At 35.2% G+C, this 22,470-nt stretch overlaps 3 protein-coding genes across 4 annotated transcripts in view; 2 read left to right on the forward strand and 1 right to left on the reverse strand.

The window, feature by feature from the left end:
• The first annotated feature begins 416 nt into the window (after window positions 1–416).
• On the forward strand, window positions 417–2,897 carry LOC122569786 (protein TSSC4). Of its 2 annotated transcripts, none has more exons than XM_043731375.1 (3): window positions 417–1,625; window positions 1,693–1,904; window positions 2,692–2,897. In XM_043731375.1, the coding sequence occupies exon 1, from the start codon at window positions 714–716 to the stop codon at window positions 1,467–1,469; it is 756 nt and encodes a 251-aa protein (XP_043587310.1). In that variant the 5' UTR covers window positions 417–713; the 3' UTR covers window positions 1,470–1,625; window positions 1,693–1,904; window positions 2,692–2,897. The 2 variants fall into 2 exon arrangements, with proteins under 2 accessions (XP_043587310.1, XP_043587311.1); XM_043731376.1 differs by having other exon boundaries at window positions 1,698–1,904.
• On the forward strand, window positions 2,008–3,962 carry LOC122569787 (N-alpha-acetyltransferase 11). Its single transcript, XM_043731377.1, has 2 exons — window positions 2,008–2,316; window positions 2,692–3,962. Exon 2 carries the CDS (start codon window positions 2,951–2,953, stop codon window positions 3,503–3,505), a length of 555 nt encoding a protein of 184 aa, XP_043587312.1. The 5' UTR covers window positions 2,008–2,316; window positions 2,692–2,950; the 3' UTR covers window positions 3,506–3,962.
• A 25-nt stretch (window positions 3,963–3,987) lies between these two features.
• The window catches only part of LOC122569783 (breast cancer anti-estrogen resistance protein 1), a 160,607-nt gene continuing 142,124 nt past the window's right edge, over window positions 3,988–22,470 (reverse strand). The window contains exons 4-9 of the mRNA XM_043731369.1: window positions 21,937–22,063; window positions 16,086–16,386; window positions 10,652–11,004; window positions 9,338–9,630; window positions 8,126–8,482; window positions 3,988–7,312 (exon numbers count right to left, since the gene is read on the reverse strand). Coding sequence (XP_043587304.1) covers window positions 7,025–7,312; window positions 8,126–8,482; window positions 9,338–9,630; window positions 10,652–11,004; window positions 16,086–16,386; window positions 21,937–22,063 — 1,719 coding nt within the window. The 3' untranslated portion in view covers window positions 3,988–7,024. The remainder of the gene's footprint in view (window positions 7,313–8,125; window positions 8,483–9,337; window positions 9,631–10,651; window positions 11,005–16,085; window positions 16,387–21,936; window positions 22,064–22,470) is intronic.

Genomic DNA, 22,470 nt, shown 5'->3' on the forward strand with positions numbered 1-22,470 from the left:
TTTCTTAATAATGGATACTGAACAACAGCTTAAGTGCAGCTTGATATATGTATAAAATTGCTTACTATAGTGGGGAAATAATGTTAACTTTACTTTTTTCACAAAAGAGATATATACTTTCTTATTTTTTCAATTTTCGATGCTTTACTTCTTTTGTTCTAAATGTAAGAAGTACAAAAATGTAAAATATAATACTTATTAAAGATCATGTTCTATAGCAGTTACACATAGAGTACAAAAAGAAAAATTTATTACAAAGTTGTTAATATTACAAAATAAATTTCGCAAATATTTTATTATTAAATAATTATATCATAATCTCCGTCTCCATTCATACTATATCTTGAATTTTTTAAATAAATATTACTTTGTTTATTGTTCTAAACATTTATATATTCAGTATACGATTTTAAATTCGATACCCATTTTCGAGATATAATGGCGTCGTACATACAACGCAATTTAACTACTCAACATCAATATTGTTATTGCGTTCTTTGAGTGATTAAATATTAGAAATTAATAAAGGGACGATAAACCTATAAGCAAATTGTCGAAGACCTATAAAGATCTTATCGATTTTAAATATTTAAGCAAATAACTGTTGAGTGTTCTAACCTATCTTAGTGTTTAGTGCATCATACATATATCTCATATTCGTGATATCCATGTTTGACGTTTCTATTGAGACAATATAAACCTGTGCAAAAAAAATGCATACAACTGGAGATTTTGTTTTGCACGGTGGTAGTGCAGAATTTGCAAACAGACAAAAATTATTGTTTGATAAATTGTCAGATGCAGAACAAGAATGTAGTAAAAATAAAATGGTCACTGAATCTACAGAATCTACACAGGATATTGACAGCGAATCAAACTATTCTCAAATCCTGAAAGCTGGCCGTAAAAGTCAAACAAGAAGATTTCGTGGTAAAGAAAGTATCTTTAAACGGCCAGAAGGCCCAGCACCACGTGCTATCAGTAGAAACATACCAGACTTTCACAAAAATCCTCATAAGTGGAAGAAATATACTCTGGATGATGTGTCCAATGATGACATGACTGAGGAAAGTAATACAAGGGCTGCATTATCGTTTTTAAAAGAATTGAAGGCAAGAAGATCAGTGGAAAAAATAGAAGAATCAGAGGGAAAGGATGCCGATGAATCTGATTTGGTTAAGAGGTGTCAACCCAAAATAATGTTTAAATCCAAGAAACAAAAAATATCAATGGCAGAAGTTGAATTTAAGAAACCTGAAAGTAACACAAATGAAACAGACAATACACCAGTTATCATTGAAAATGACGATAAGCCAATCTTTAGGAATAGTAAAATTATTATGCCAGAATACGTTGTTGGCCAGAAAAAGAAAAAAAAGAATAATAGAGAAATACATCTTGTGAAAATAGATAGAACGAAACAACTTAAATTAGATCATTTACAAGAACCTGATGAAGAGGAAAATTGAATATATATATATATATATATATATGCATATCTGATATTAATATTGTAAATTTAATTATAGTTTTCAAGTTCTCTGTATAATGTGACCATTTCATATATTTTATCAGTTAATGTATTTTGAATATAGGAGTAATAAACATACTGCACATCTTCTTAGGTATAGAACATTCCATATTTTATAAGGTTTTAATTTTTTTCCTATGTTAACATGTTATGATAATCAGAACAGGCTCCTTATTTTGAAAAGTGGGAACGAAACCGCTCTGATAGGTTCTTCCGGGAACGATGCGATTGCGCACTAACCATCGCGGGTTTTGACTGTTTCCTGTCGACTTTAGTCGTAGGCTATTCAAAAGTCGCTAGTCAATTGCAACTATTTGCGATTTTTACGCGTGTGATGTCGACTAATGCACAAAATACGATCTATTGGACTTTGGTAAGTGATGTAATATATCCTTGAAAGATTACAAGTTCCGTTAAATAACGGTGAATAATTTATGTATACAATTGGAGGGGGAAGAATTCATAACCTGTACATATACTATTCCGTCACCGATTCAAAATGGCGTGTTACCATTGAACGAAAAAACGTAGATAAAATCTTTATTTCATGGTGCTAAATCCGTCGTTCGTGTTTTTATATTTGGTGAATTTAATATTCTTGCTAAGAGAGCAAGAAAGAAAGAGGTTATGACACAGTTCCCGTGTGTGTCGTTCTAGGAAGTCCGTTAGTATATTCATAATCGGGTTGTGGAATTAATAATGCAGGAAATCGTTCTAGCAGCCTTCTCCGTGATATCGAGTCTACTCATAGTATTTGGTCTGGTGCTGCTGGGTAAGAACGATAGGTAGTAACGTTTCGTTATTGCTGTGCCGTATACGGAATGTTTCGAAACATTGTTATTTGGCCTGTCGAATAGTCGTATAGCCTCAAAGTCGAAAGTATAGTAGGAAAGTTTGACTATATACATAATCTTTATCGTCACGTGTATGTGCAATTTCGACGGCTATTCTAGATTTCGAACAGTTAAAATTTTGTTTTGTTTTGTATCTTTCCCCTATAATGTATACTATCGACAAGGTGTTTACTGTAGTTATGTCGTACATTGTTTGTTGTGTGAATTATATTTTCATCATACTATGTATTTATATAGTGTATCCAAATTCGATTTGTGATTTTTATAGGATCTCTTCTTTACATGCATGTTTTCTTTCTTTTTTAGGTTGGTATTTAGTTTGGAAGTTTTTCCTTTCAAGGTTCAGGTTTGTCCGGGAACTATTGGGTGGAATGAGTGAATCCTCTCCTGTAAATGACTTAAAGAATGGTAGATCTCGCATGAAAAAAATTCGCAAAGATTAAGGACACGTTTTTATATTTGAGACAAGAAGATTATTAGAAAGAGAAGGACCATCAAATTAACAAAATTGACCAAAGCAAAATTGTCTTTCATTTATATATCTATAATATTTTAATTTATCAAAATGTCTATAAATATACGCTGTGCTACGACAGATGATTTACTAAATATACAACATTGCAATTTACAATGCTTGCCAGAAAATTATCAAATGAAATATTACTTATACCATGCTCTTTCGTGGCCACAGTTGAGTTACGTGGCAGAAGATGAAAAAGGCAGGATAGTAGGCTATGTCCTTGCTAAAATGGAAGAAGATTGCGAAGATAATCCACATGGACACATTACTAGTTTGGCAGTAAAAAGGTCACATAGAAGACTTGGTATTGCACAAAAGCTTATGAATCAAGCTTCCAGGGCAATGGTTGAATGTTTTGGTGCAAAATATGTTTCTCTACATGTTCGTAGAAGTAATCGGGCAGCGTTGAATTTATACACAAGCAGTTTGCAATTTGAAGTATCAGAAGTTGAACCAAAATATTATGCTGACGGAGAAGATGCTTATGCTATGAAACGCGATCTTAGTAGCTTTTATTTGGAAAAGAATGCAGCAAAAGAAAAAACAAACAAAGATGGTAATACGCACATACATACTGGCAGATGCTGTGATCGTTCATAGTCAAATTGGGATGTTTACCTATAAGTCACAACTGATTCCACGCATCATTAATTCAATACTGTTTGAATTCAAATCAGTATCATACGTACGAATACATATAATATTTTTCATAAATAGATTTCCATGAAAAGTGCACGAAATAATCATGAGTCAAGCATCATGGCTTGAATGTTTGACATATTATCATTATGAAAATTTTGCAAATACTTAGAATATTAGTGTTCATTCGAGCCTTACCTGAGACATGAAATGTTTTATATACCGCTAAAAAAAAGGGGTGTACTTGTTAATAATTATACAGCAGATAGGAGAGAGACAGAACTAATGTATGTTCGATGCGGATTGAGTTAAAAAGTTTGTAATAAATGTATCATTGCGTGTAGTTAATCGATATATTGTGTTACTTAAGACCTACGACTCTTAATATAATAATAAAGACGATAAGCAGAGATGACAATGAAGGTTTTATCACTTTCCACCTGTGTATTCAATTAATCTTTATTGAACCATTGAAACTATAATATACAAGTAACGCGCCAGTATACAAAATTATCACCCAGATTTCACCAAGCAAATTAAGTGCAAGATGATACCAACTTTTTAAAGGAGAACACTTTTTAAATATTTATACTCGTCATTCCATCTTTATATCTGCGTTACGTGAAACGATTTTAATTATCCCTGCTGTTTGTAAATACTTGATGCACTTCCACGAGTATGATTTCATGCTTAAAAATTAATGTTTGACGATTGCACGATTTTTAAATATTTCGTTCCTTTCTTTGTCACTGCTGCGTTGGTACATTATTGTATTTGTGTATACATTGTAATAGGAATAATTATAATATACATATATATGTATATATATATATAAATATACTTATGTACACAGTAAATGTCCTTAAAGTAACATAATTGATTCAGTTCGAAGGACATGCTAATCCAATACGTCGATTAATTTTCCAATTACATAATCGATCGATTATATATATATATAATTTATGTAAGATTAAATTTAACATAACGGTAATCAATGAATCATCAATATTTAATGTTTAACCGAAAGTCTTCGCTGACAAAGACTCCATTGATAAAACCTTCCATAATCTTAAGAACAGTTTCCGATTGTAATATTGTTTAGGTGTAAAGAAAATTCCAGGTACGATGTACGATCAAACGAAATGACGCGAAACGATAAAGGCAATTGTGTAATCTGTGCGTTTCACGTTCTTTTTTTCTGTTCGATGAAAAGAGAAAAAAAAAAGTTCATTTCACTTAATAGTACGTCACGATCAATCGGAATACGATTTTCAATGAGAATGTGACAAGCACCTATTGATATATCGCCTATGTATAAATTCTAAATATACAGTAAACTCTAACTGCCCGAAAAATGCATTTTATCTTACAAAAACGTTCCACCAATAAATTATAATACAAGTCTCGTAAACGAGGTTCATGTTCACGCGATATGCTCCGATTATATAATCTCTAAAAAATAAACTATAAGCTATATCGTGGTGAATACTCCCTAATCGTAAGTGCCGGATGATTGCCTTAATTTCTTTCCTCTTTTTTGACATTTCGATTTCTCGCTCGAACGATCTTCCGTTTTCTTTTTTTCTTTTTTTCAAAAGGAGAAAGACAAAAAGGCTGTGTCTCGAAAGGCGGAAAGTAAATACATGTTTTGAATGATACAATCGATCTTAAAGCTGCGACACAAATGTGCGGTTGTCGGTTACCTTTCGTAATACCTAAGAATGTAGTTTTTCACGATTAATCGGAGAAAATAATTTATACAATTTATTAAATTTAAAAACAAATTCAGCAAAATCAGATATAGACGTTGCTCAGATTTTTCATAAATCTATATTATCTTTTAACAAAAGAAGCAGTCCTGCCGATTATAAAAATTTTATAATCCCTACGCCCTATATGCCTCTAAAACTAATTTCTACGATAAGGGAACGATTCGATTGTTATGAAAATTTTATAATCGGTAGGAGCGTCGTCGGCCGATGATAATCGATAAAATGACCGTGTATAAGGCGTATCGTTTCGTACTGTTTTCAAGTTATTGTTTCTGCATCGCTCCTGTAAAGGGAACACGCTTTGTAATCGAATTAGGTTATTGGAATGATTATAAACAGTCTGCAAATCCGATGCATTTTCTTTTTGTTATCATCAGTGTGCGTTTACGATTGATCGAATAATGCTGCTGGAAGAGCCCGTAAAAAGGCCTGACACGAAAAAGTCGTGACATGGCGGTAAAATGGTATAAAATTCGTTCAAAATTGGCCTCTAAAAAGATAGCGTTCCTTGCGTTCTTCGAATTTGATGTATAAACGTTAATGCCATAAATGTAGCTGTTATAAAGTATTTTCGATTAGAGAAAATCCCTTTCTTGCATCAGTGGCTCTTTCTCGCAGTATATATTAGGTATATATTTGCGTTTGTTTCATTTTCTCAACATTTTTAGTCTCCTTTCATTTCAATCCAATTAATATTTTCGTCGCAGTATAATCTATTGTAAATATGCGTCCAAATGAAAATGTTTCATATTTTAATAGAGTTTTCTCTTCACATGATACACACCTAGGACGACGATTAATACGCTGGCAACGACAACTGCGTATCAAGTTCGAAATGATCCTCGTTTTCAAGCAAACAATACACCAACGTCTCGAGAATTATTTCGAACACGTTCTACACGTCGCTTAATTGATTCCACACCTCTAGCTAATGAACGACACGGTTACATGGTTTCCTAGAAAAGTCTACGTTCTCTATATTCTCGAGTACATTACAAATATACGCTCGTCTCGAAGGAGCTTTTCCCTTACGTTCTATATACCTGTGGCTTTGGCAGTTGCGTATCTCTAAGTAACGATAGGCCTCGAGAATTCTTTATTGCGTTCAAGAGGGAAGAATGTCGTTTCTAGTCGGGCGAAAAAGCAAGTTGGCGTTCCCTCTCTGGTCCAAATTCATTTTCTCGTCGATTAAACGATCAGAAATTCGCGTATCTACGATCTACTTTGCTATCATCCGAGCCAAAAGACGGATTTCTTTTGTTCATAGCTGTTCGTTAAAACAAATCTATCAATCAATAATCATATAATTTTTACCATCATTTATTTAATTTACTTCTCGAATTTCTCTTCATCGTTAAAATCTCTACGTTTGACTGGACGATTAAGCATCGCGATATTCTAACAGGTGAGCCGCTCTTTTCTATTAAATCGGCAGTGAATACACGCTACGACATACATTTTTATTTTGCTTCTTCCAATCGATCCTACTGTCGCATTACGTTTCTAGCGTAGAGAAACTGTTTGATGATCAGGATTGTCGAAAACAATCCAAGGAACTTGATGGAGGCGTCGTGAATTTCACGTAACGTGACTTCGTCCTCGAAAGAAAAATAACAAATAGTTCTCAGCTCGCGTGTATCCAAGATATCTCTTCTTTTTCTCCTTTACCCTCTTTCGTGTCAGAGATTAGGATCTGATCTTTGGATGCTCAAGGCTGTTGCGCAGCGTGAATCATGGCGACCTTCAAGTCCTTGGCCAAGTGAGAGACGTCCACCACGCTGTCGACCATTTCCTGAACGGCGGATACGCTTGGGAAGAATTGTGCCGCCTGTTTTGTCTTCGACACGGTCTGACCCAGAGCCTCGTTTAGAGCGTTCGCGCACTGTAGAACGCGTGTTCTCACGTCGTTCCTCGTCACGTTTCTGTGCACCGTGTCACCGATGTGCACCAGTCTATGAGCACTCAGCACCACGAACTTTCCATGCGCTAGGAACACCTGCTTTTAAAAGATAGAAAACGTTTTTGTTAATTTAATTTTATCACTTGACTTCTTTTCTCGGTCATAACGTTTCTTCATTTTTTAAATCATAGGTTTTCTTTTCCCTTGTCTCGTTTAATATCAATGAATTAGCGAATAGCCTATGTTGGTAAAATATTTATCCTCTTTAAAATATGTAATTATTAAAGAACTCTACTGTATTGTATTCTTTCTACATATAAATAGTAATCAATTAATAGTTAAAAGATAAGACAAGGTAATGAGCTAGATGGAATTGAAATTTCTAAAAGATATGTATGTAGGATCCAACCGGAGCCTACATACCTGTAAACAGACGTGTAACATATTTTTATCCGCTGTTTCATCGCTATTTATTTTCTCGTACTCCCTTGAACCTAACTTCCTCTTTTATCGTTCATCGATTTCAAATTGAAATATACCCTCGATTAAAACTACAATACTTTATAGTAGAAAGAAATTCTACTTTCCCCACTACAAAAATTCTTCGAATTAAGCATCCTTTTATTTGATCATACTCTTAAATCTGACTTTTCATTTCGTTATTCCCAATTAATCCCGCTTTATCTTGTAAAATGGAACTTTTCAACGCTCCTACCTCTCCACAATCTCTGTCTTCGAATTTTAAATTCTAACTTGAGATACCCTTGATCAAAATACTCCCAATACTGTAAAGCCATCTGAATAATAATACTCCTCCACGAGGCCTTATTTTTCCATGGCATATTTTCTTGGCTCATGGTTCATCCGAAGGACAATGGCCATTTAGATTTCCAGGTTTACGGTACTCGCCTTTGGTGGTTGGTTATGCTCGACTGTCTGCATGAAGGCGTCAATGGCGTGAGTCAGGTGATTGCCATGTGTGATCACCTGGGCGGCATAGAAAGCCAGCAATTGTTTGTCGTTGGGATCCATGGGTGTCGGTGTCGTGGGTGGCATTTGAATCGTGGCATTGTCCGACTCGGACACCAGGAGATCGTAATTACTACGTAGTTCCTGTGGCAGCGTTGCCCTCACTTCCTCGCGTTGCTTCGCGACTACCTCCCTCGAGTCAAGATTTACGTAATCGTAATCCTCGCCGGCGCCGCTGTTGTTGCTGCTACCGGTTGAAATGATCGACGACCGTTTGAAGAGCAGGGTCGAGTTGCCCTGTTTTAGACAAATTTGACAGGTTCGATTATTTTAAGCAATTCGATTATGAGTTCGGTTTGTTTAGGGACGAGAAACGATGATAAGACTGTACGTGTGATTTAAAAGTAGTTGGAATTATCTTGTGCGATGAAACGTAGGAAAAATGTCATTCCTTCAGATTTAGAATCAAGTTACAAGCGTTACTTTCTCCGCGATATTTTTCATGACTTAGCAAAATATAATAAATATTGTAATAACAATATAAGACGCTATATTATGAAAAATATCAATGGACCGTCACACACCACTATGATGCTCAGTCTTCACCATATTTTCCTCGATGGTACTAAAGTTCTTGAATATTCATACGCGTCTATGAAAAGATGAGAACGGTGTCGGCGTATCGTACGATTAAAAACAAGAGAAAGATGTTACATAAACAGAGTTCGTAAATGCCTTGTAAGAAAAATATGCAAATCATAAACGACTGGTTTCTCGTTTGATTCTACATGGAAACGATGTGAATTTTGTATTCGCTGGAACGGACGACGCTTCGAACAAGAACCTCGGTAAACATGACCAATCGATCGAACGACGATCCAGTCATTCATATTTTCGCTATTCTTGTTAGAAGTTTGTAATAAAGCATTTACAACCCTCTCTTTATACAACATCATTTTCTTATTTTCAATCATACAATATACACCGACATCGTTTGTCGAGACAAAACGGAAACGCTCTGTATGCGACTTATCGAGCCAATTAAACGCTCAAATGGCTAATCCTGCGTGCTTTTTCGCGTCGCGAGTGCCTTCTTTTTTCCCGGTTCCACCAATCAGAGAGATCGTAATTTCGTTTCTACTCGATGCTCACCTGAATGAAACTGGCCACCTGACGAACGTCTTCCGTGAGTGCCTGAGCGCACGCGATCAGCTGATCGAGTGGATCCGGTTGCACCGGCGGCAACAGGGAGGAAGGTGGCCCGTTTGTAGGTGTCGGGGTATCACCACCCCCGCGACACAGTTTACCCGCGTCCCATTCCATCGCGTCCAGTTCGGACGCGGCTTCCTGCACGAGCTTGTCAGAGTCGCGGAGAGCCTTGACCAGGGGTCGTAGCTTCGAGGCCAACCCTTTGTCCGGTGCTTTGCCCGCATTCCCCAGCGTGCCTGCGCAAGAATACAAAAATTATGTGTAGAGAAATCACGGCAAGTCTCTTGGGAAGATCCTTTCCGGCGTGGCTTCGTTGATTCGACGCGTACCAATTGTTCCACGTCGACAGCCACTCCGCCTCGAGATTCGCTCCGCTCTTCGTGAAACTAATTCGAGCATGGGGAGAGGAATTTTCTGTCGTCGTCGATGCGTGCATCGTGGATTTGCGGCGGTCGATGGGTTTGCAAGCGTAATTAGAAATGGGGAGCGTTTTCTTTTTGATGGATGTTGATGGTAATTGCGATTGTTGCGTGGGCGATGATGATGTTGAGACGACGTTAAGATTGCAGACTGGTACTACAATAGTTGTACATAATGTGATTTATTACTTGAAAGTAGGTCGAACCTACTATTTTAGAACTGAAGACTATCGAAGTGTTATCACTTCCTACGTCGTACGTGTTTGTTTTCAATCGATTAAAAATATCCTGTCAACCTGCGCAGTCTCAAACGTTTAAACATACCTTAAACAATTGACAAACTCTAGATAGAATGTTTCAACTATTCGCTTCGTGTGTTTCATATATTTTGTATACTTTGTGTATTTCTTCAAAGGTACATGCATTTCATATCCGTATTTTATGTCCATTATACCGGAGACTGTATTGTTCGAACCATTTGTTGATCTAATTTACTAAACCATTGAGTTAAAAAAATGTTAATAGAAAGTTGAAATTAATAGAAGTACAATTCTCCTATTCTTCCTTAGATTCTGATAATAATATGAAAATTCAAAATTGATACGTTTATATACAATGGAACGCACGTAATGAAAAGAAACTCCTCTGAGAAACTTAAATGAATGAATGGATCTGATTAAGAATGAAAACAACGACTAGATATTCCTCTTCTCCAATCGTCAGATTTTCAATTCACGTCGAAGGGAACCCGAAGATGTCTTGCTCGTATCAAACAAATAATAACGAATTTATGAAAATTCCGTACAATATGTCTATATTTCAGCAAAGTGAGAATTACCTTCGGCAAATTCAGCCAGATCGTGCAAAGACGTTCTCAGCCTGAGCGCAGCAAGCCTAAGATCCATTAGGGTGGCGTCTAATCGTTGAGGCGTTCTCCATGTGGGGCTCACGAAACCGAGTAACCTGGCTATCGCTGCGGATGCCTCGCTCTGCAGCCTTTGTAGACCTTCCAAAGCGGAGTCCAACTCCAGGGGAAGCTCCTTGCTAACTGGAACGTCGTAGATCTGCTGCGTTTGGGGCGGAGGCGGAGGTGTCGGCGTTTTCGGCACGGGCGTGTTGTGCCGGGACGGTAAAGAGGATGCTGGAAGACGCGATCGAGGTACATCGTAATCCTGAGCAGCCAGGCTGGATCTGAAACGAGGCAAACGTTTTGTCAGTGTAATCCGTGTACACAGTCTTCGTTCGTAAATACGATTTAGCAGTATGAATTATGATTCGTTCGCTAATTAGAACTTGGACATTACGATTATTGAGATACGTACAATTTTGTGTGCTAAACTAGATTGGCCGCGTAGTAGTGACACACGTATGTGAAGGAGGTATGTGTGTACGCGGCGTCTCGAAAAACAGACGAATGTAACTGTCCCGTTGGCAGTGTGGCGTGGAAGATGGTGAGACAAAGAAAGCGCTGAGACGCGTGCAAATGTATATCGACGAAGATCCTGTGCATCGTTTATTAAATAAATCTAAAACTATTTTAATATGAATTCCAAGTGTAACCTTAGGGTTCCTTTGCTTTTATTTCGGCAATTAAGATGCACAATTCTCAACGACGATAGATCTTTTATAGATCTTGGAACGTGATACACTGGAATCTCGACTGACAGGATGTGAATTAATGAAACGGTCGATCAATGGACTGGTCCTCCCCTTTGAAAAATATCGTAAAGCAGGAAAAAAAGAAGCGAAAGAAATTGTCACATTGTGATCGAGGATTTTCTGCTCTGTTTAATATTAATACAACGAATCCGTTTATGATATCGATATTTGTAAAATAACTTGGAATAAATGAAAACAGTGTTATTCGATTATCGGAACAGCGAGTGTCATAATTGGTTCGGATAATCAAAGTTCCAGCGTAATTTACCTAACTATGGGAGAAATTAAAGTTCTTAATAGGTTCCTAACGATTTTTCAAGAGCATATCCAATCTTTGCTGTAAATATATATATTACGCTCATGAACTTGAGATTTACGAACATATCTAGGCGCAAGTGTTTGAAGATTCGAATTGAAACGTCGGAGGAAACGAGCTTGTTATTAGTTTCGTTTCGCTGTAATTAACTTTAATTCGTTATTAAAAGTTCATCGAATCAAATTTCAGCAAAGTTTCCCTAGTTTTAATTTCACGCGTAGATTTTCCATTAGCGTAGCGAGTTTCTACAACTTTTCATTCAGCGTAATTTCTATCATTTGCGGAGACAAAACAAAACGTTTTTGAAATCGTTATATTTGATACGTTAGTGTGGAAAGAATTTATACCTACGATAAAATTTCAGATTTTTAGGATCGTTTTCAATCCTTAACCAACCGTCCTCGTAAAACATTTTACGCTAATGCAACACCGTGTGTATTCATTCGAGCGTAAAATTTCTTGTCTCTGTTTTGTCGGCCGCTGTTCTAATTTCTCGCAGAAAGGAAGGAAAAGAACTACTCTGAATTTTATCGCTGAAAACCTAGCCATTTCAAGAGCCATCTAAAGCGTATTTCCATTTGGTTTCAACTCGTTTCACTTTCCTATTCATTTAGCCATTAGGAGCCACACTCCCATGGAGTACTATTAATCAGTGGCAACGAAAGGGATGTAGAATAGAAATAATAGTTCCAAAGGAATAGTTCCAGAAGTAAGAAGCCTGTTATCCTAAGTACTTCGTGCTATTAAGTGATTAAATACAATTGATGTTATCAGTAAAGTCGAACGATTACGAAAGTTGGAGGACATTGAAAAGTAAAACTTTTTCATGGAATAATGACAGGATCACATTTATGTGAAAACAAAAAAAAAAAAAAAAGAAGAGAAGAAGGTAACGAGAAAGTTACTTCTGCTCGAATATTAATTTTAGGTCATAGAGTTTTATTTCTTCTGACTTCTTTTATTACTAGATACTATTAATTAAGAGCAATATTTATCGTTGACAGTTTACAGCCAGAAATTATAACTATTAATCTGTTTAAACAATCTGGCATTGCTTTTAACAAAGGGAAATTTGTATAATTTGGTTCTATATTTCTATAATCCCAGGGTGGATAAAAAAAAGATTAATCGTTTTAAATTTGAACTTTTCAATAAGACAAATTTCAGTGTTGGTAAATTAGTTCCTTAAAGATATGGTTCATTTGTTATATGATCTATTACGAAAGAAATAATTTTCATAATAGAATCCAAGTCCTAGACCAGTTAAAGTCTCATGGAATTTATTAAAATGATAATTCTCCACTGATAAAAATAGATGTAAGCTATCTAAAAACCAACGATCACTGATTTGACACAAAAGTTTAAGAACAGCGAAAAAATTGAGAAACAGTTCATGAGTCGTCAAAAAGTACTGTGTATTGGAGCCAATATGAAAAACGATATTAGTGCAAACCATTTATGTACATAAAAAGTTGTTACTAAACAAAGAACGCGTAATACAGGCGTATTTCGCTATATTTATTTAAATATTTTCAACATACTGATAAATTTTTATAAATCATTAGCATATTATGTGACACGTATATCATTCCATACTGAACGATTAACAAAATTTTATTTTTATTTCCATTCCCTTTGAATATAACGTCTATGTCTTCGAATATTTCACATATTTCCTCGCACGCTATATACGTTCTGCATATTTTTACACATTTCAGTTCCCCATAAATGCATAAACATACACAGTACGCATTATGTCGCTTGAAAATGATCGATGTCTTTTTTTTTCTCCTTTCTGTACAGGTGTTAAAGCGTGTAAAGTAAAATTTTTCGACTGAAAGAAAAAAAAAGAGAAAAAAAAGAAAAGTACATTCTAGCTGAAAATCGTAAAGGAGACTATGACGAGCGTCATTCTATTCTTTTTTCCGAACCGTAAATGGAACCGATTTCTCCGAAATTGCAGTAGGAATGACCGCTGTTGGCACCGGTCCGGTATTTAAGCTCGAGCTTCTCGAAATAAATCACTTCCTAGCAGCTGTATGTCTCGTTACGCTGGCGAACGTATAAAGTTCAACGTACTCGATGTTGATACCTCGGCATAGTCATCAGATAGCTGTCGTAACGAAAAGGAAATGCTAAAACCAGGTTTAACGAAATACTAAAACTTCAAAAGCACGAAAGGGATACGGTTTAATTTAAGGTGCACGTTCCATTAGAATGGATTAGCTACGAGTAAAGAATTTTAGGCTTTCTGAACGTTGTTCACGGTTATGCGAAGAAGTAAAATGCTAAATATAAAGATAATGGCTCGTGTCTGCTACTCACTGTTGAAACCTGTACAATGTACATAAGTTTTCTTTATTTAGACTTGCAGCGAATGTTTACGTTTGCACAGTTTCTCATGATACTTGTAATCTAACGATGATTCTCCGTTATTTATAAATTATAATTATTATAATTATATAATAATTTTGAAATTCATCACGAAGGAAAATTGTGTTTTTATTAGAAGATAGACGGTTCTGCTCGGATTATTTATTTACTTTTGATATATCGATAAGTTTTTGTGCCATATAAATTATATTATTATCATATACGTTGAACGGAACACGAAACTTGATTTTTATTTCTATTCAGTTTGCAAAAAGACGTTATTTTTATTTAGAATCGGTCAAAGAATTGCAAGTAGAGCGAGATTTTTGAAATATTTCAGTGAATTCTTTTCATTGGAGATCGTGTATCGAATAACATACGCTAGGAAAACTAAACGGAACTTTAATCGACAGAGCATACAAATTAAAATTCACGCTTATTAAACAACGACATTTTTTCCAAGCGAAGGGAACATATTGGAAATTTGATTTCCTTTCCGAGCAGGAGGTTTTTTCTCCTGTCAATCTCTTTTTCACTCTGCGATATAGAAACAAGCGCATTTAGAGTTCAAAGAAATCTCTGCAGTCCAAAAAATGGTAGGAATTTATGCAGAGATGAATCTCAAGTTCGTTAAAATATTATGTTTTAATCAGAAATTATTTTAACCGCTGTAACTTCATATTTTCCAACGTTAGCGCGTTATAATAATTATTCTCGTCCGTTGAATTACGCAATTTAATTCGTTTAATTCGTTTTAAACGACGAAGCAGATAATCCCCATTGATTTTAGTTTTATTTAAATGCAAATTTTCCTGCAATTATTAGCTGAAACAGTGATTTTAATGATAAATAACAGTGAAAAGAGAGGAAGGAAATAGGGCCAATTTCGTGTTAAAGAACACTTTTCCGACGGATTTTCTAATAATAAATATCACGTTAATTTACTGTTATATTAAGCTAGACTACGCTGATTAAATGTTTTTTTCATTTTCTCGCGGAGAATTAATAGCAGCAGAATTTAATTAGATATCTTTTAATCTTCTACGAGCTCAGAAAGGCTTATTATTCTCTTTTATAAAAGAGATAGGAAAAGAATAAAAAGAAGAATATTAAAATAATCAGTTTCTAACATTTTATATAGATGTCACATAAATGTAGTAAAATACTCCTTGTCTTTCAAATATGCAAGCCATTGTAATCTAATAACTTATTAACCGACTAATCTGCAAATGTGCATTTATTTTTAATAAAACTAACCTTAAGCTTTATTATAAGCATTATGTTTCCTTTGCAAATACATAGAAATACACGCATTTCTATTACTCAGAATTGATAAAAAGAAAAAAAATGAAAAGTAACATATCCAACCCAAATAGATACAGATTCTTTTTAATTTAGCTGATTATTTTATGGAATGAAGAAACTTCATGGATTCCAGTTACAATTACGATATCACGTATCCACATTATCTTACAAAAGATATTATTATGCATCTGTTTTCGTTCTCGCTAGATTTCTACTATAAAAAAACTTCAATTATTTTTTCCCATCCACAAATAGATGAAAAATTTACGTGTCAACGGATTAACCAAAACGTCGCCTTAACAAACGATCCTTCTAAATCTCCGATCGGACGTACATCCCATTGAACAACAACGAAACATCTTACAAAAGATATCTACTTTCAGTATCGCTAAGCTTTTATTAAAAAAAAAAAAAGAAAAATTAAGATAAAAATGATCACACCTCAATGGAGTGATCCTCACTGATAACCAGAAGAGAAATTCCTTCCTGAGGAGTTAACTGAATCATCGTTTACCAAACGATCGCCCTATACTATCTATCAGACGCTAATCCTGTTACACAGCGATAAAATAAAAGATCCGCTTGTCTAGCCATCGTATATCCTCTAGAGATCACGTACCGATTCGATCCGCTGAGCGATCCATCGTTGGTGAGGCTGGAGGCCGAGCTGCTAGGGGTGAGGGGTTGCAATGGTCTGGGCACGTCGTAGCAATCGAGAGGCGTCACGCCGGATCCTCCAGAGCAGTTCGAATTCGGTGTGCAGGAGGTAGGTGGCCTGGGGATGTCGTAGCACGAGGGTGCCGGACTTGGACTGCTCGCTGGCGATGGAATCACTGGGACAGCTCGTGGTGGCACGTCGTAACATTCGCTCGCGTCGCCACCGTTGTCCACGGAACTTCTGCTGCCAGTTGTGTATCGTCCTGCACACGCATATTCGCCAGAAAATTAATTTCAAGACAAAATAAATAGCGATAAGTTGAGAATTTGGTTTTGTCATTGTAACGCATTTATGTCTAAGCCTGAACGATTTCGGTTCGATATAACGTTCACACGCAGGCATTTCCCATACTCGTTTCAGTTTCAGATTTTCGTATTACAGCGCCAAGATGCTTCTAAACGAGATTTCCATCTGTCAGAAATTTGTATTTCAAGTTTGACGTTTATAGGAAATCTTCCCTTCAGATCAGATGTTTGTGACGAAAGATCGCGAAGCAGTGTTGCTCCGTACTCGTCGGTCTATTCTTATTGTTGTACATTTGTAACAATTTTTGTATACAGCGGTGTGTTTATTTATTAGGGAAATTTCTTATAGCAAATTCATAAATTTTGGAATTCATTTTTCTCGAAAACGTGGCTTCAAAAGTGAAAAAAATGTTATTCTATATTTACAATTTCTTACCGCGTGTACAGCGATCTTTGGCTAATTGTTCATTTCCGTGCAAGAAACTAGCCAAGTTCACGTATACTTGACGACCCTTCAAACTTAACGAGACTCGAGAAAAGAAAGGATTTTCAGTTTTCAGAGATTAATGCACGTTTTCACTCACAGGCGTGTACATGCTCCTTATAATCGACTTATTTCCTTATACAAAGGAAATTTATTTTCTTACGCGTCGCTATATTATCTATAGTTTTCTTACACTTCACACGACGAAATTACCTCCCATAGCAAGTATACACCTGCATAATTAACAGTGACCTGAAACGATCAACGTGCGTACTTCCAAACCTCTTGCAAGACGAAAGAAAAACTCAAAAACGTCACAGATATCCAAACTTCCGATTATCTGATCTAGACTGCAATAAATAACAAATACTAATACCAATAATAATAAAAATAATACTAAATAACTGATACTATACCACGACTAATAACGTATAATAATTATTACTTTCTGAATGCAACATAATCTATTCGCTGCGAAATTTATTGCCTATTAGAAACAGATACGATATCGTTAATTTATTTACTAAATATCCGAACAATCGAGATACCATTGTTCTCGGTAGGCGAATTTTTCAAACGGCTCGTTGCGGACGAACGAGGTTAGTCGGTCGATAGGAGAACCGTGACAGGATCAGCGATCTTTCACTCCATAGATTGGTTAAGATCCCGCGAGATAGCTTTGTGATTTCCTACGTTAATGGCCCACGATCGCGGAATGTCCCGGATACGTCGATTCGTGAAAGGAACCAGCAGACTATTTTTCTTCGATCATCCGAGATAAATAGCCCTGGTACCGGACACGCGAATACGCACAAATAAGATAGCACACGGTACATCTTCTTCTTCATCGTTCGTAACAAATAGCTGCGATTCCTTTCAGCGATTGTAGCAATTTTCTTTTATCGTTCGAATATAATTACGAGACAGTTTTTGGTCTTGTCTTGACAAACTTCGTTTTGCTCGTAGCATGAAAATTATTTGGAGATCGAAATAGTTTTTCGCGTAAGAAACGCTATTTTCTTTCTCTCTTTTTTTTTTTAGTTTATTTTTTTCCCCAAACTTTATTTCAACAACTTTATTTCTCAAAAACTACTTCTCTCGATGTAACGTAGAGAATTTTTATGATTTTGTAAAATGTCTGTTAAATATTGATAACGTAAAGTGGACTCGTATGGATTTATCGATTTATTGAAAAATTCGAAAGTCATATTTTCTGTTTTTTTACGGGGCAGCAGTTTTAAAATTCAGTAGGCTACGAACCAATCACGTATCGTCAAAACATTTTTCGTCCTTTTTTTTCTTTCGCTTCTATCATTTTCGTATAACTTCGATTTTTACGATACTTCCTGGATTCATTATCTCTTCTTAAAACATCCTCGTTTTCGAAGTTGACAGACTAACAAATAATAGAAAAGCTCGCGATATTCAATTTATATCAGCTTCGAATAATATTCTAATAAGCGATCGCTGATCGTTTTATTTATTATTGCTGCATGACAACTACGTGAAAAAATGATGGTTATATTTATGAATACCCTGAGACACCCTTCAGTAAATATTAGAAAATGCAACGTAATAATCAATCGTTTAGTAGTAACAAATAATTTCTGGCAAAAAGTATACGATACATGAAAACGTCCATTTACAAACAATAAATAAATAAACCTCTACACGTTTCTACAACTTCATAAACTCGTTTTCTATATCTAAGGAAGTAAACGTATCGAAACATGAATTTCCTAGAGTTTCTGTAACGTTTTCCTCTTTTTAACTACAATTTCCATACAATAAATAAATTAAAATAATTACACCCTTCAGTAAATATTAGAAAATGCAACGTAATAATCAATCGTTTAGTAGTAACAAATAATTTCTGACAAAAAGTATACGATACATGAAAACGTCCATTTACAAACAATAAATAAATAAACCTCTACACGTTTCTACAACTTCATAAACTCGTTTCCTATGTCTAAGGAAGTAAACGTATCGAAACATGAATTTCCTAGAGTTTCTGTAACGTTTTCCTCTTTTTAACTACAATTTCCATACAATAAATAAATTAAAATAATTACACCCTTCAGTGAATATTAGAAAATGCAACGTAATAATCAATCGTTTAGTAGTAACAAATAATTTCTGGCAAAAAGTATACGATACATGAAAACGTTCATTTACAAACAATAAATAAATAAACCTCTACACGTTTCTACAACTTCATAAACTCGTTTTCTATATCTAAGGAAGTAAACGTATCGAAACATGAATTTCCTGGAGTTTCTGTAACGTTTTCCTCTTTTTAACTACAATTTCCATACAATAAATAAATTAAAATAATTACACCCTTCAGTGAATATTNAGAAAATGCAACGTAATAATCAATCGTTTAGTAGTAACAAATAATTTCTGGCAAAAAGTATACGATACATGAAAACGTCCATTTACAAACAATAAATAAACAAACCTCCTCACGTTTCTACAACTTCATAAACTCGTTTCCTATGTCTAAGGAAGTAAACGTATCGAAACATGAATTTCCTAGAGTTTCTGTAACGTTTACCTCTTTTTAACTACAATTTCCATACAATTTCTTCGAAGCTCTTTTGCTTTGTAACCGAGCGTATGCTGTCTGTGCGTGTGTGTTCCGTATCGGTGGAGCAAAAATTTTTCCAAGTGTTTCTACGTTATTGATCTCTCGATATAACACCGATGATACAAGCTGAAAGTTTTTATCGTAAATATTGCAACACTGCGTATACGTACGTTCACGAGTCGATATGTGGTTTTTCGAATGCAGATGGAAATCGTGTTCGCAATAGCGCCGTTTAATGAAAGAAATCGGCGAATAACATCGACGTGCTATCGATTCTCAATAAACGCTCTCCATGGAAATATCTTGTTTTCAACCGAATACCCAGCAACAAAAGTATAATGGCCGATTAAACGGATTAAAAAGATCGCTTTTGTCGTGATATCTGTACATATCTAAACCTTCTCGATATACAGGGTGAGCCAGCTGAAGAAAACCACTTAAATATCTCCTTCGTTGCTAATGTCATGAAGAACGTTTGTAAGACGATTTGAACGATTTCCAATTTCCAGATGAGAAAGAGTTTTCGATTTGCTCTTTTTTTTTCCTAATTCTTTTTCAAGGTCATTGTCGTATTTTAATATAGGGAACGCGTGTCCGTCCGTTCCCGTTGCATCGTGTCACGGACGAGAAAGTACATTTGAATATGCCTGAACCATGAGCTTCGGATGACCTTAGACACCAAGAGGATGATGACATTGTAAGACGATGTTAGGATCTGAACTTACGATATGCCACTCTATTTGTTCGATGCAAATTACAAGGCGTCCGCTTCTTTATCAAATACTTGGATGGTTTTCCAGAATTTTACACCAAATACTTTGTGTTTCTGTTTTTATTCTTTTTTGCAATTTGCAATTTCACAGTTACGCGGAAGATTATTTCCCAATTTCGAGGTGGTGGAACTTCGTTGACTCGGCGAGAAAGCAAATAAGAATCGAGAGTTAAATAAAGAACTGACGGGAAGAAATTTGAATTGTCGCGAAATTGTACATACATTTTTATTTTATCGTTACGTACGAAGGGCTGAAAGAAAGAACGATAAAGTGAAAACTACGATGAACGTTGAACTTCAATGGAGAAACGTGTATATGCTTTTACAATAAACGTTAAATAACAGCAAAGAAACATACGCTTTTATACCTATATCGTTTTCGAAGAAAATGCCTTTGAAACAAATTTTCACCACTTCTCCACTCCTTTGTACAGTCACTCTTTGACGTAATATCGAAATATGAGTATAATATTCGAGAATAAATGTAACAATTCTGATTGTTCTGTTAATGGCAAAAACATGCGATAAACAGTTCTAGATAAAATTATTTCTTTTTAAACTTTCTTTCGATCGCAGATGAAGTGAGAAAAGTTACCAATTTCAAAGATACTAATTGAAAAATAGATCGTCTATATTTGGCATAATTTTATATTCTCTTTGTATTTTCTGTGTTCTGTTTAGCGTATTTCTAAGTATGAAATGAGACTCGGAAAAAGAGTACGAACAGCATAATAGACAGATGAACAATTATTCCATTCGTTGAAATTGTTCGATACTCGCTGTTGTACACGCGTGCCAAAACAACATCCGGTGCGCAATTTTAATAAAACACGCGCCCGTAAACGAGATTCTGTATGAAACAGGAAGAATACAAATATATGTAAATCTATAATGAAAATTATGAATAATGTTAATTCGAAACGAAATAATTAATATTGTTCTCTAATATGAATTCTCTATGCAACCTTAATTATTTCATGATACTAAAATCAATATTTGTCCGTATATTTACTCGCGGAGTGATGTTAATTGAAAAGTATGCAATCGCACTGTATCTCCCGTTTAGTTCTGTTTAGCTAAAACGTTCCAATTGGAATTCCCGTTAACAGAACGATCAGAATATAAAATAACAGGGTAATCTCTGTATGAATAAAACGACGAGTACACTAAAATATCGATACGATTTTCGCGTACGTATAAAAGAAATAATTTTATTCGTAATACAAAGTATCATTTGCTGGAAATTTTCTAATGCCTCGTTAAAGTATTAATTTATATTTCGTACAAATTCTCGAATAAAGTTAATATTCTTACTTTTATACTCTAACTTTTGCATTAATCATAAACAATATATACGTATACGTTATTCGAATGAAAAATTAAGCAATATAATTTGAATAATTTAAATCAAAGTTACTCTTCAGCAAGTGAAATTATCTGTTTCTATCCAGCTTTTTATTTATTCAAATTATATTTATCAAAAAGCCACGTCATGAATCAAAGATTAAATAGCGTGACTACATGCAGATATATACGTAAGAACGTTTCATTTGAGAAACACATTTCCACGCAATTTTCAGCGTACCACCTATGAAACTATCCAAGTTGCTACGTCGCGCACGAATCGTTGGAGAATAAAACGAAGGGTTGCTACGCACCTGAGTTGTGTAAATGCTCGTTATTCGAATTCAAGGGTGAATCGTGCCTGGAGGGTGGAGCAGGACTTCCTCGGCTCGCTGGAAGATCGTAAAGGTACACGTCGCCGCATTTCTGTGGCGTTACCACCTGCGCAAAAAATCATCAAACGCTCATTAATAATCGTTCAAAGATCAAAAGATCATCGACATGTACCTTGGGTTTTTCCTTGACACGTCGATACCTTTGTTTAAATCTATGCAAATTTCTTCATTAAGAATAATTAAGCGCTCGTTTGCCATTTTCTGTTATTTTCTGAATACTTTGCCAACCTACATTTAAAATATAATTAGAGTTTTATCTTAGTCTGAAGAAAATAGAATGTCAAAAAGCATCGAGGAAATTAAGATTTTGTATCGAAATTCTGGTTAATATATTCAGATATTTATATTTATTGAAGCTATTTTCGCTATAATTACGCGCTGAATACAAAACACATTTCAATCGACCGCTCCTTTATTTCTCTTCAGTTTAATATTTGCGACGTTGTTAATAAT

This window comes from Bombus pyrosoma, linkage group LG7, assembly GCF_014825855.1.
Source record: "Bombus pyrosoma isolate SC7728 linkage group LG7, ASM1482585v1, whole genome shotgun sequence".
NCBI lineage: Eukaryota > Metazoa > Arthropoda > Insecta > Hymenoptera > Apidae > Bombus > Bombus pyrosoma.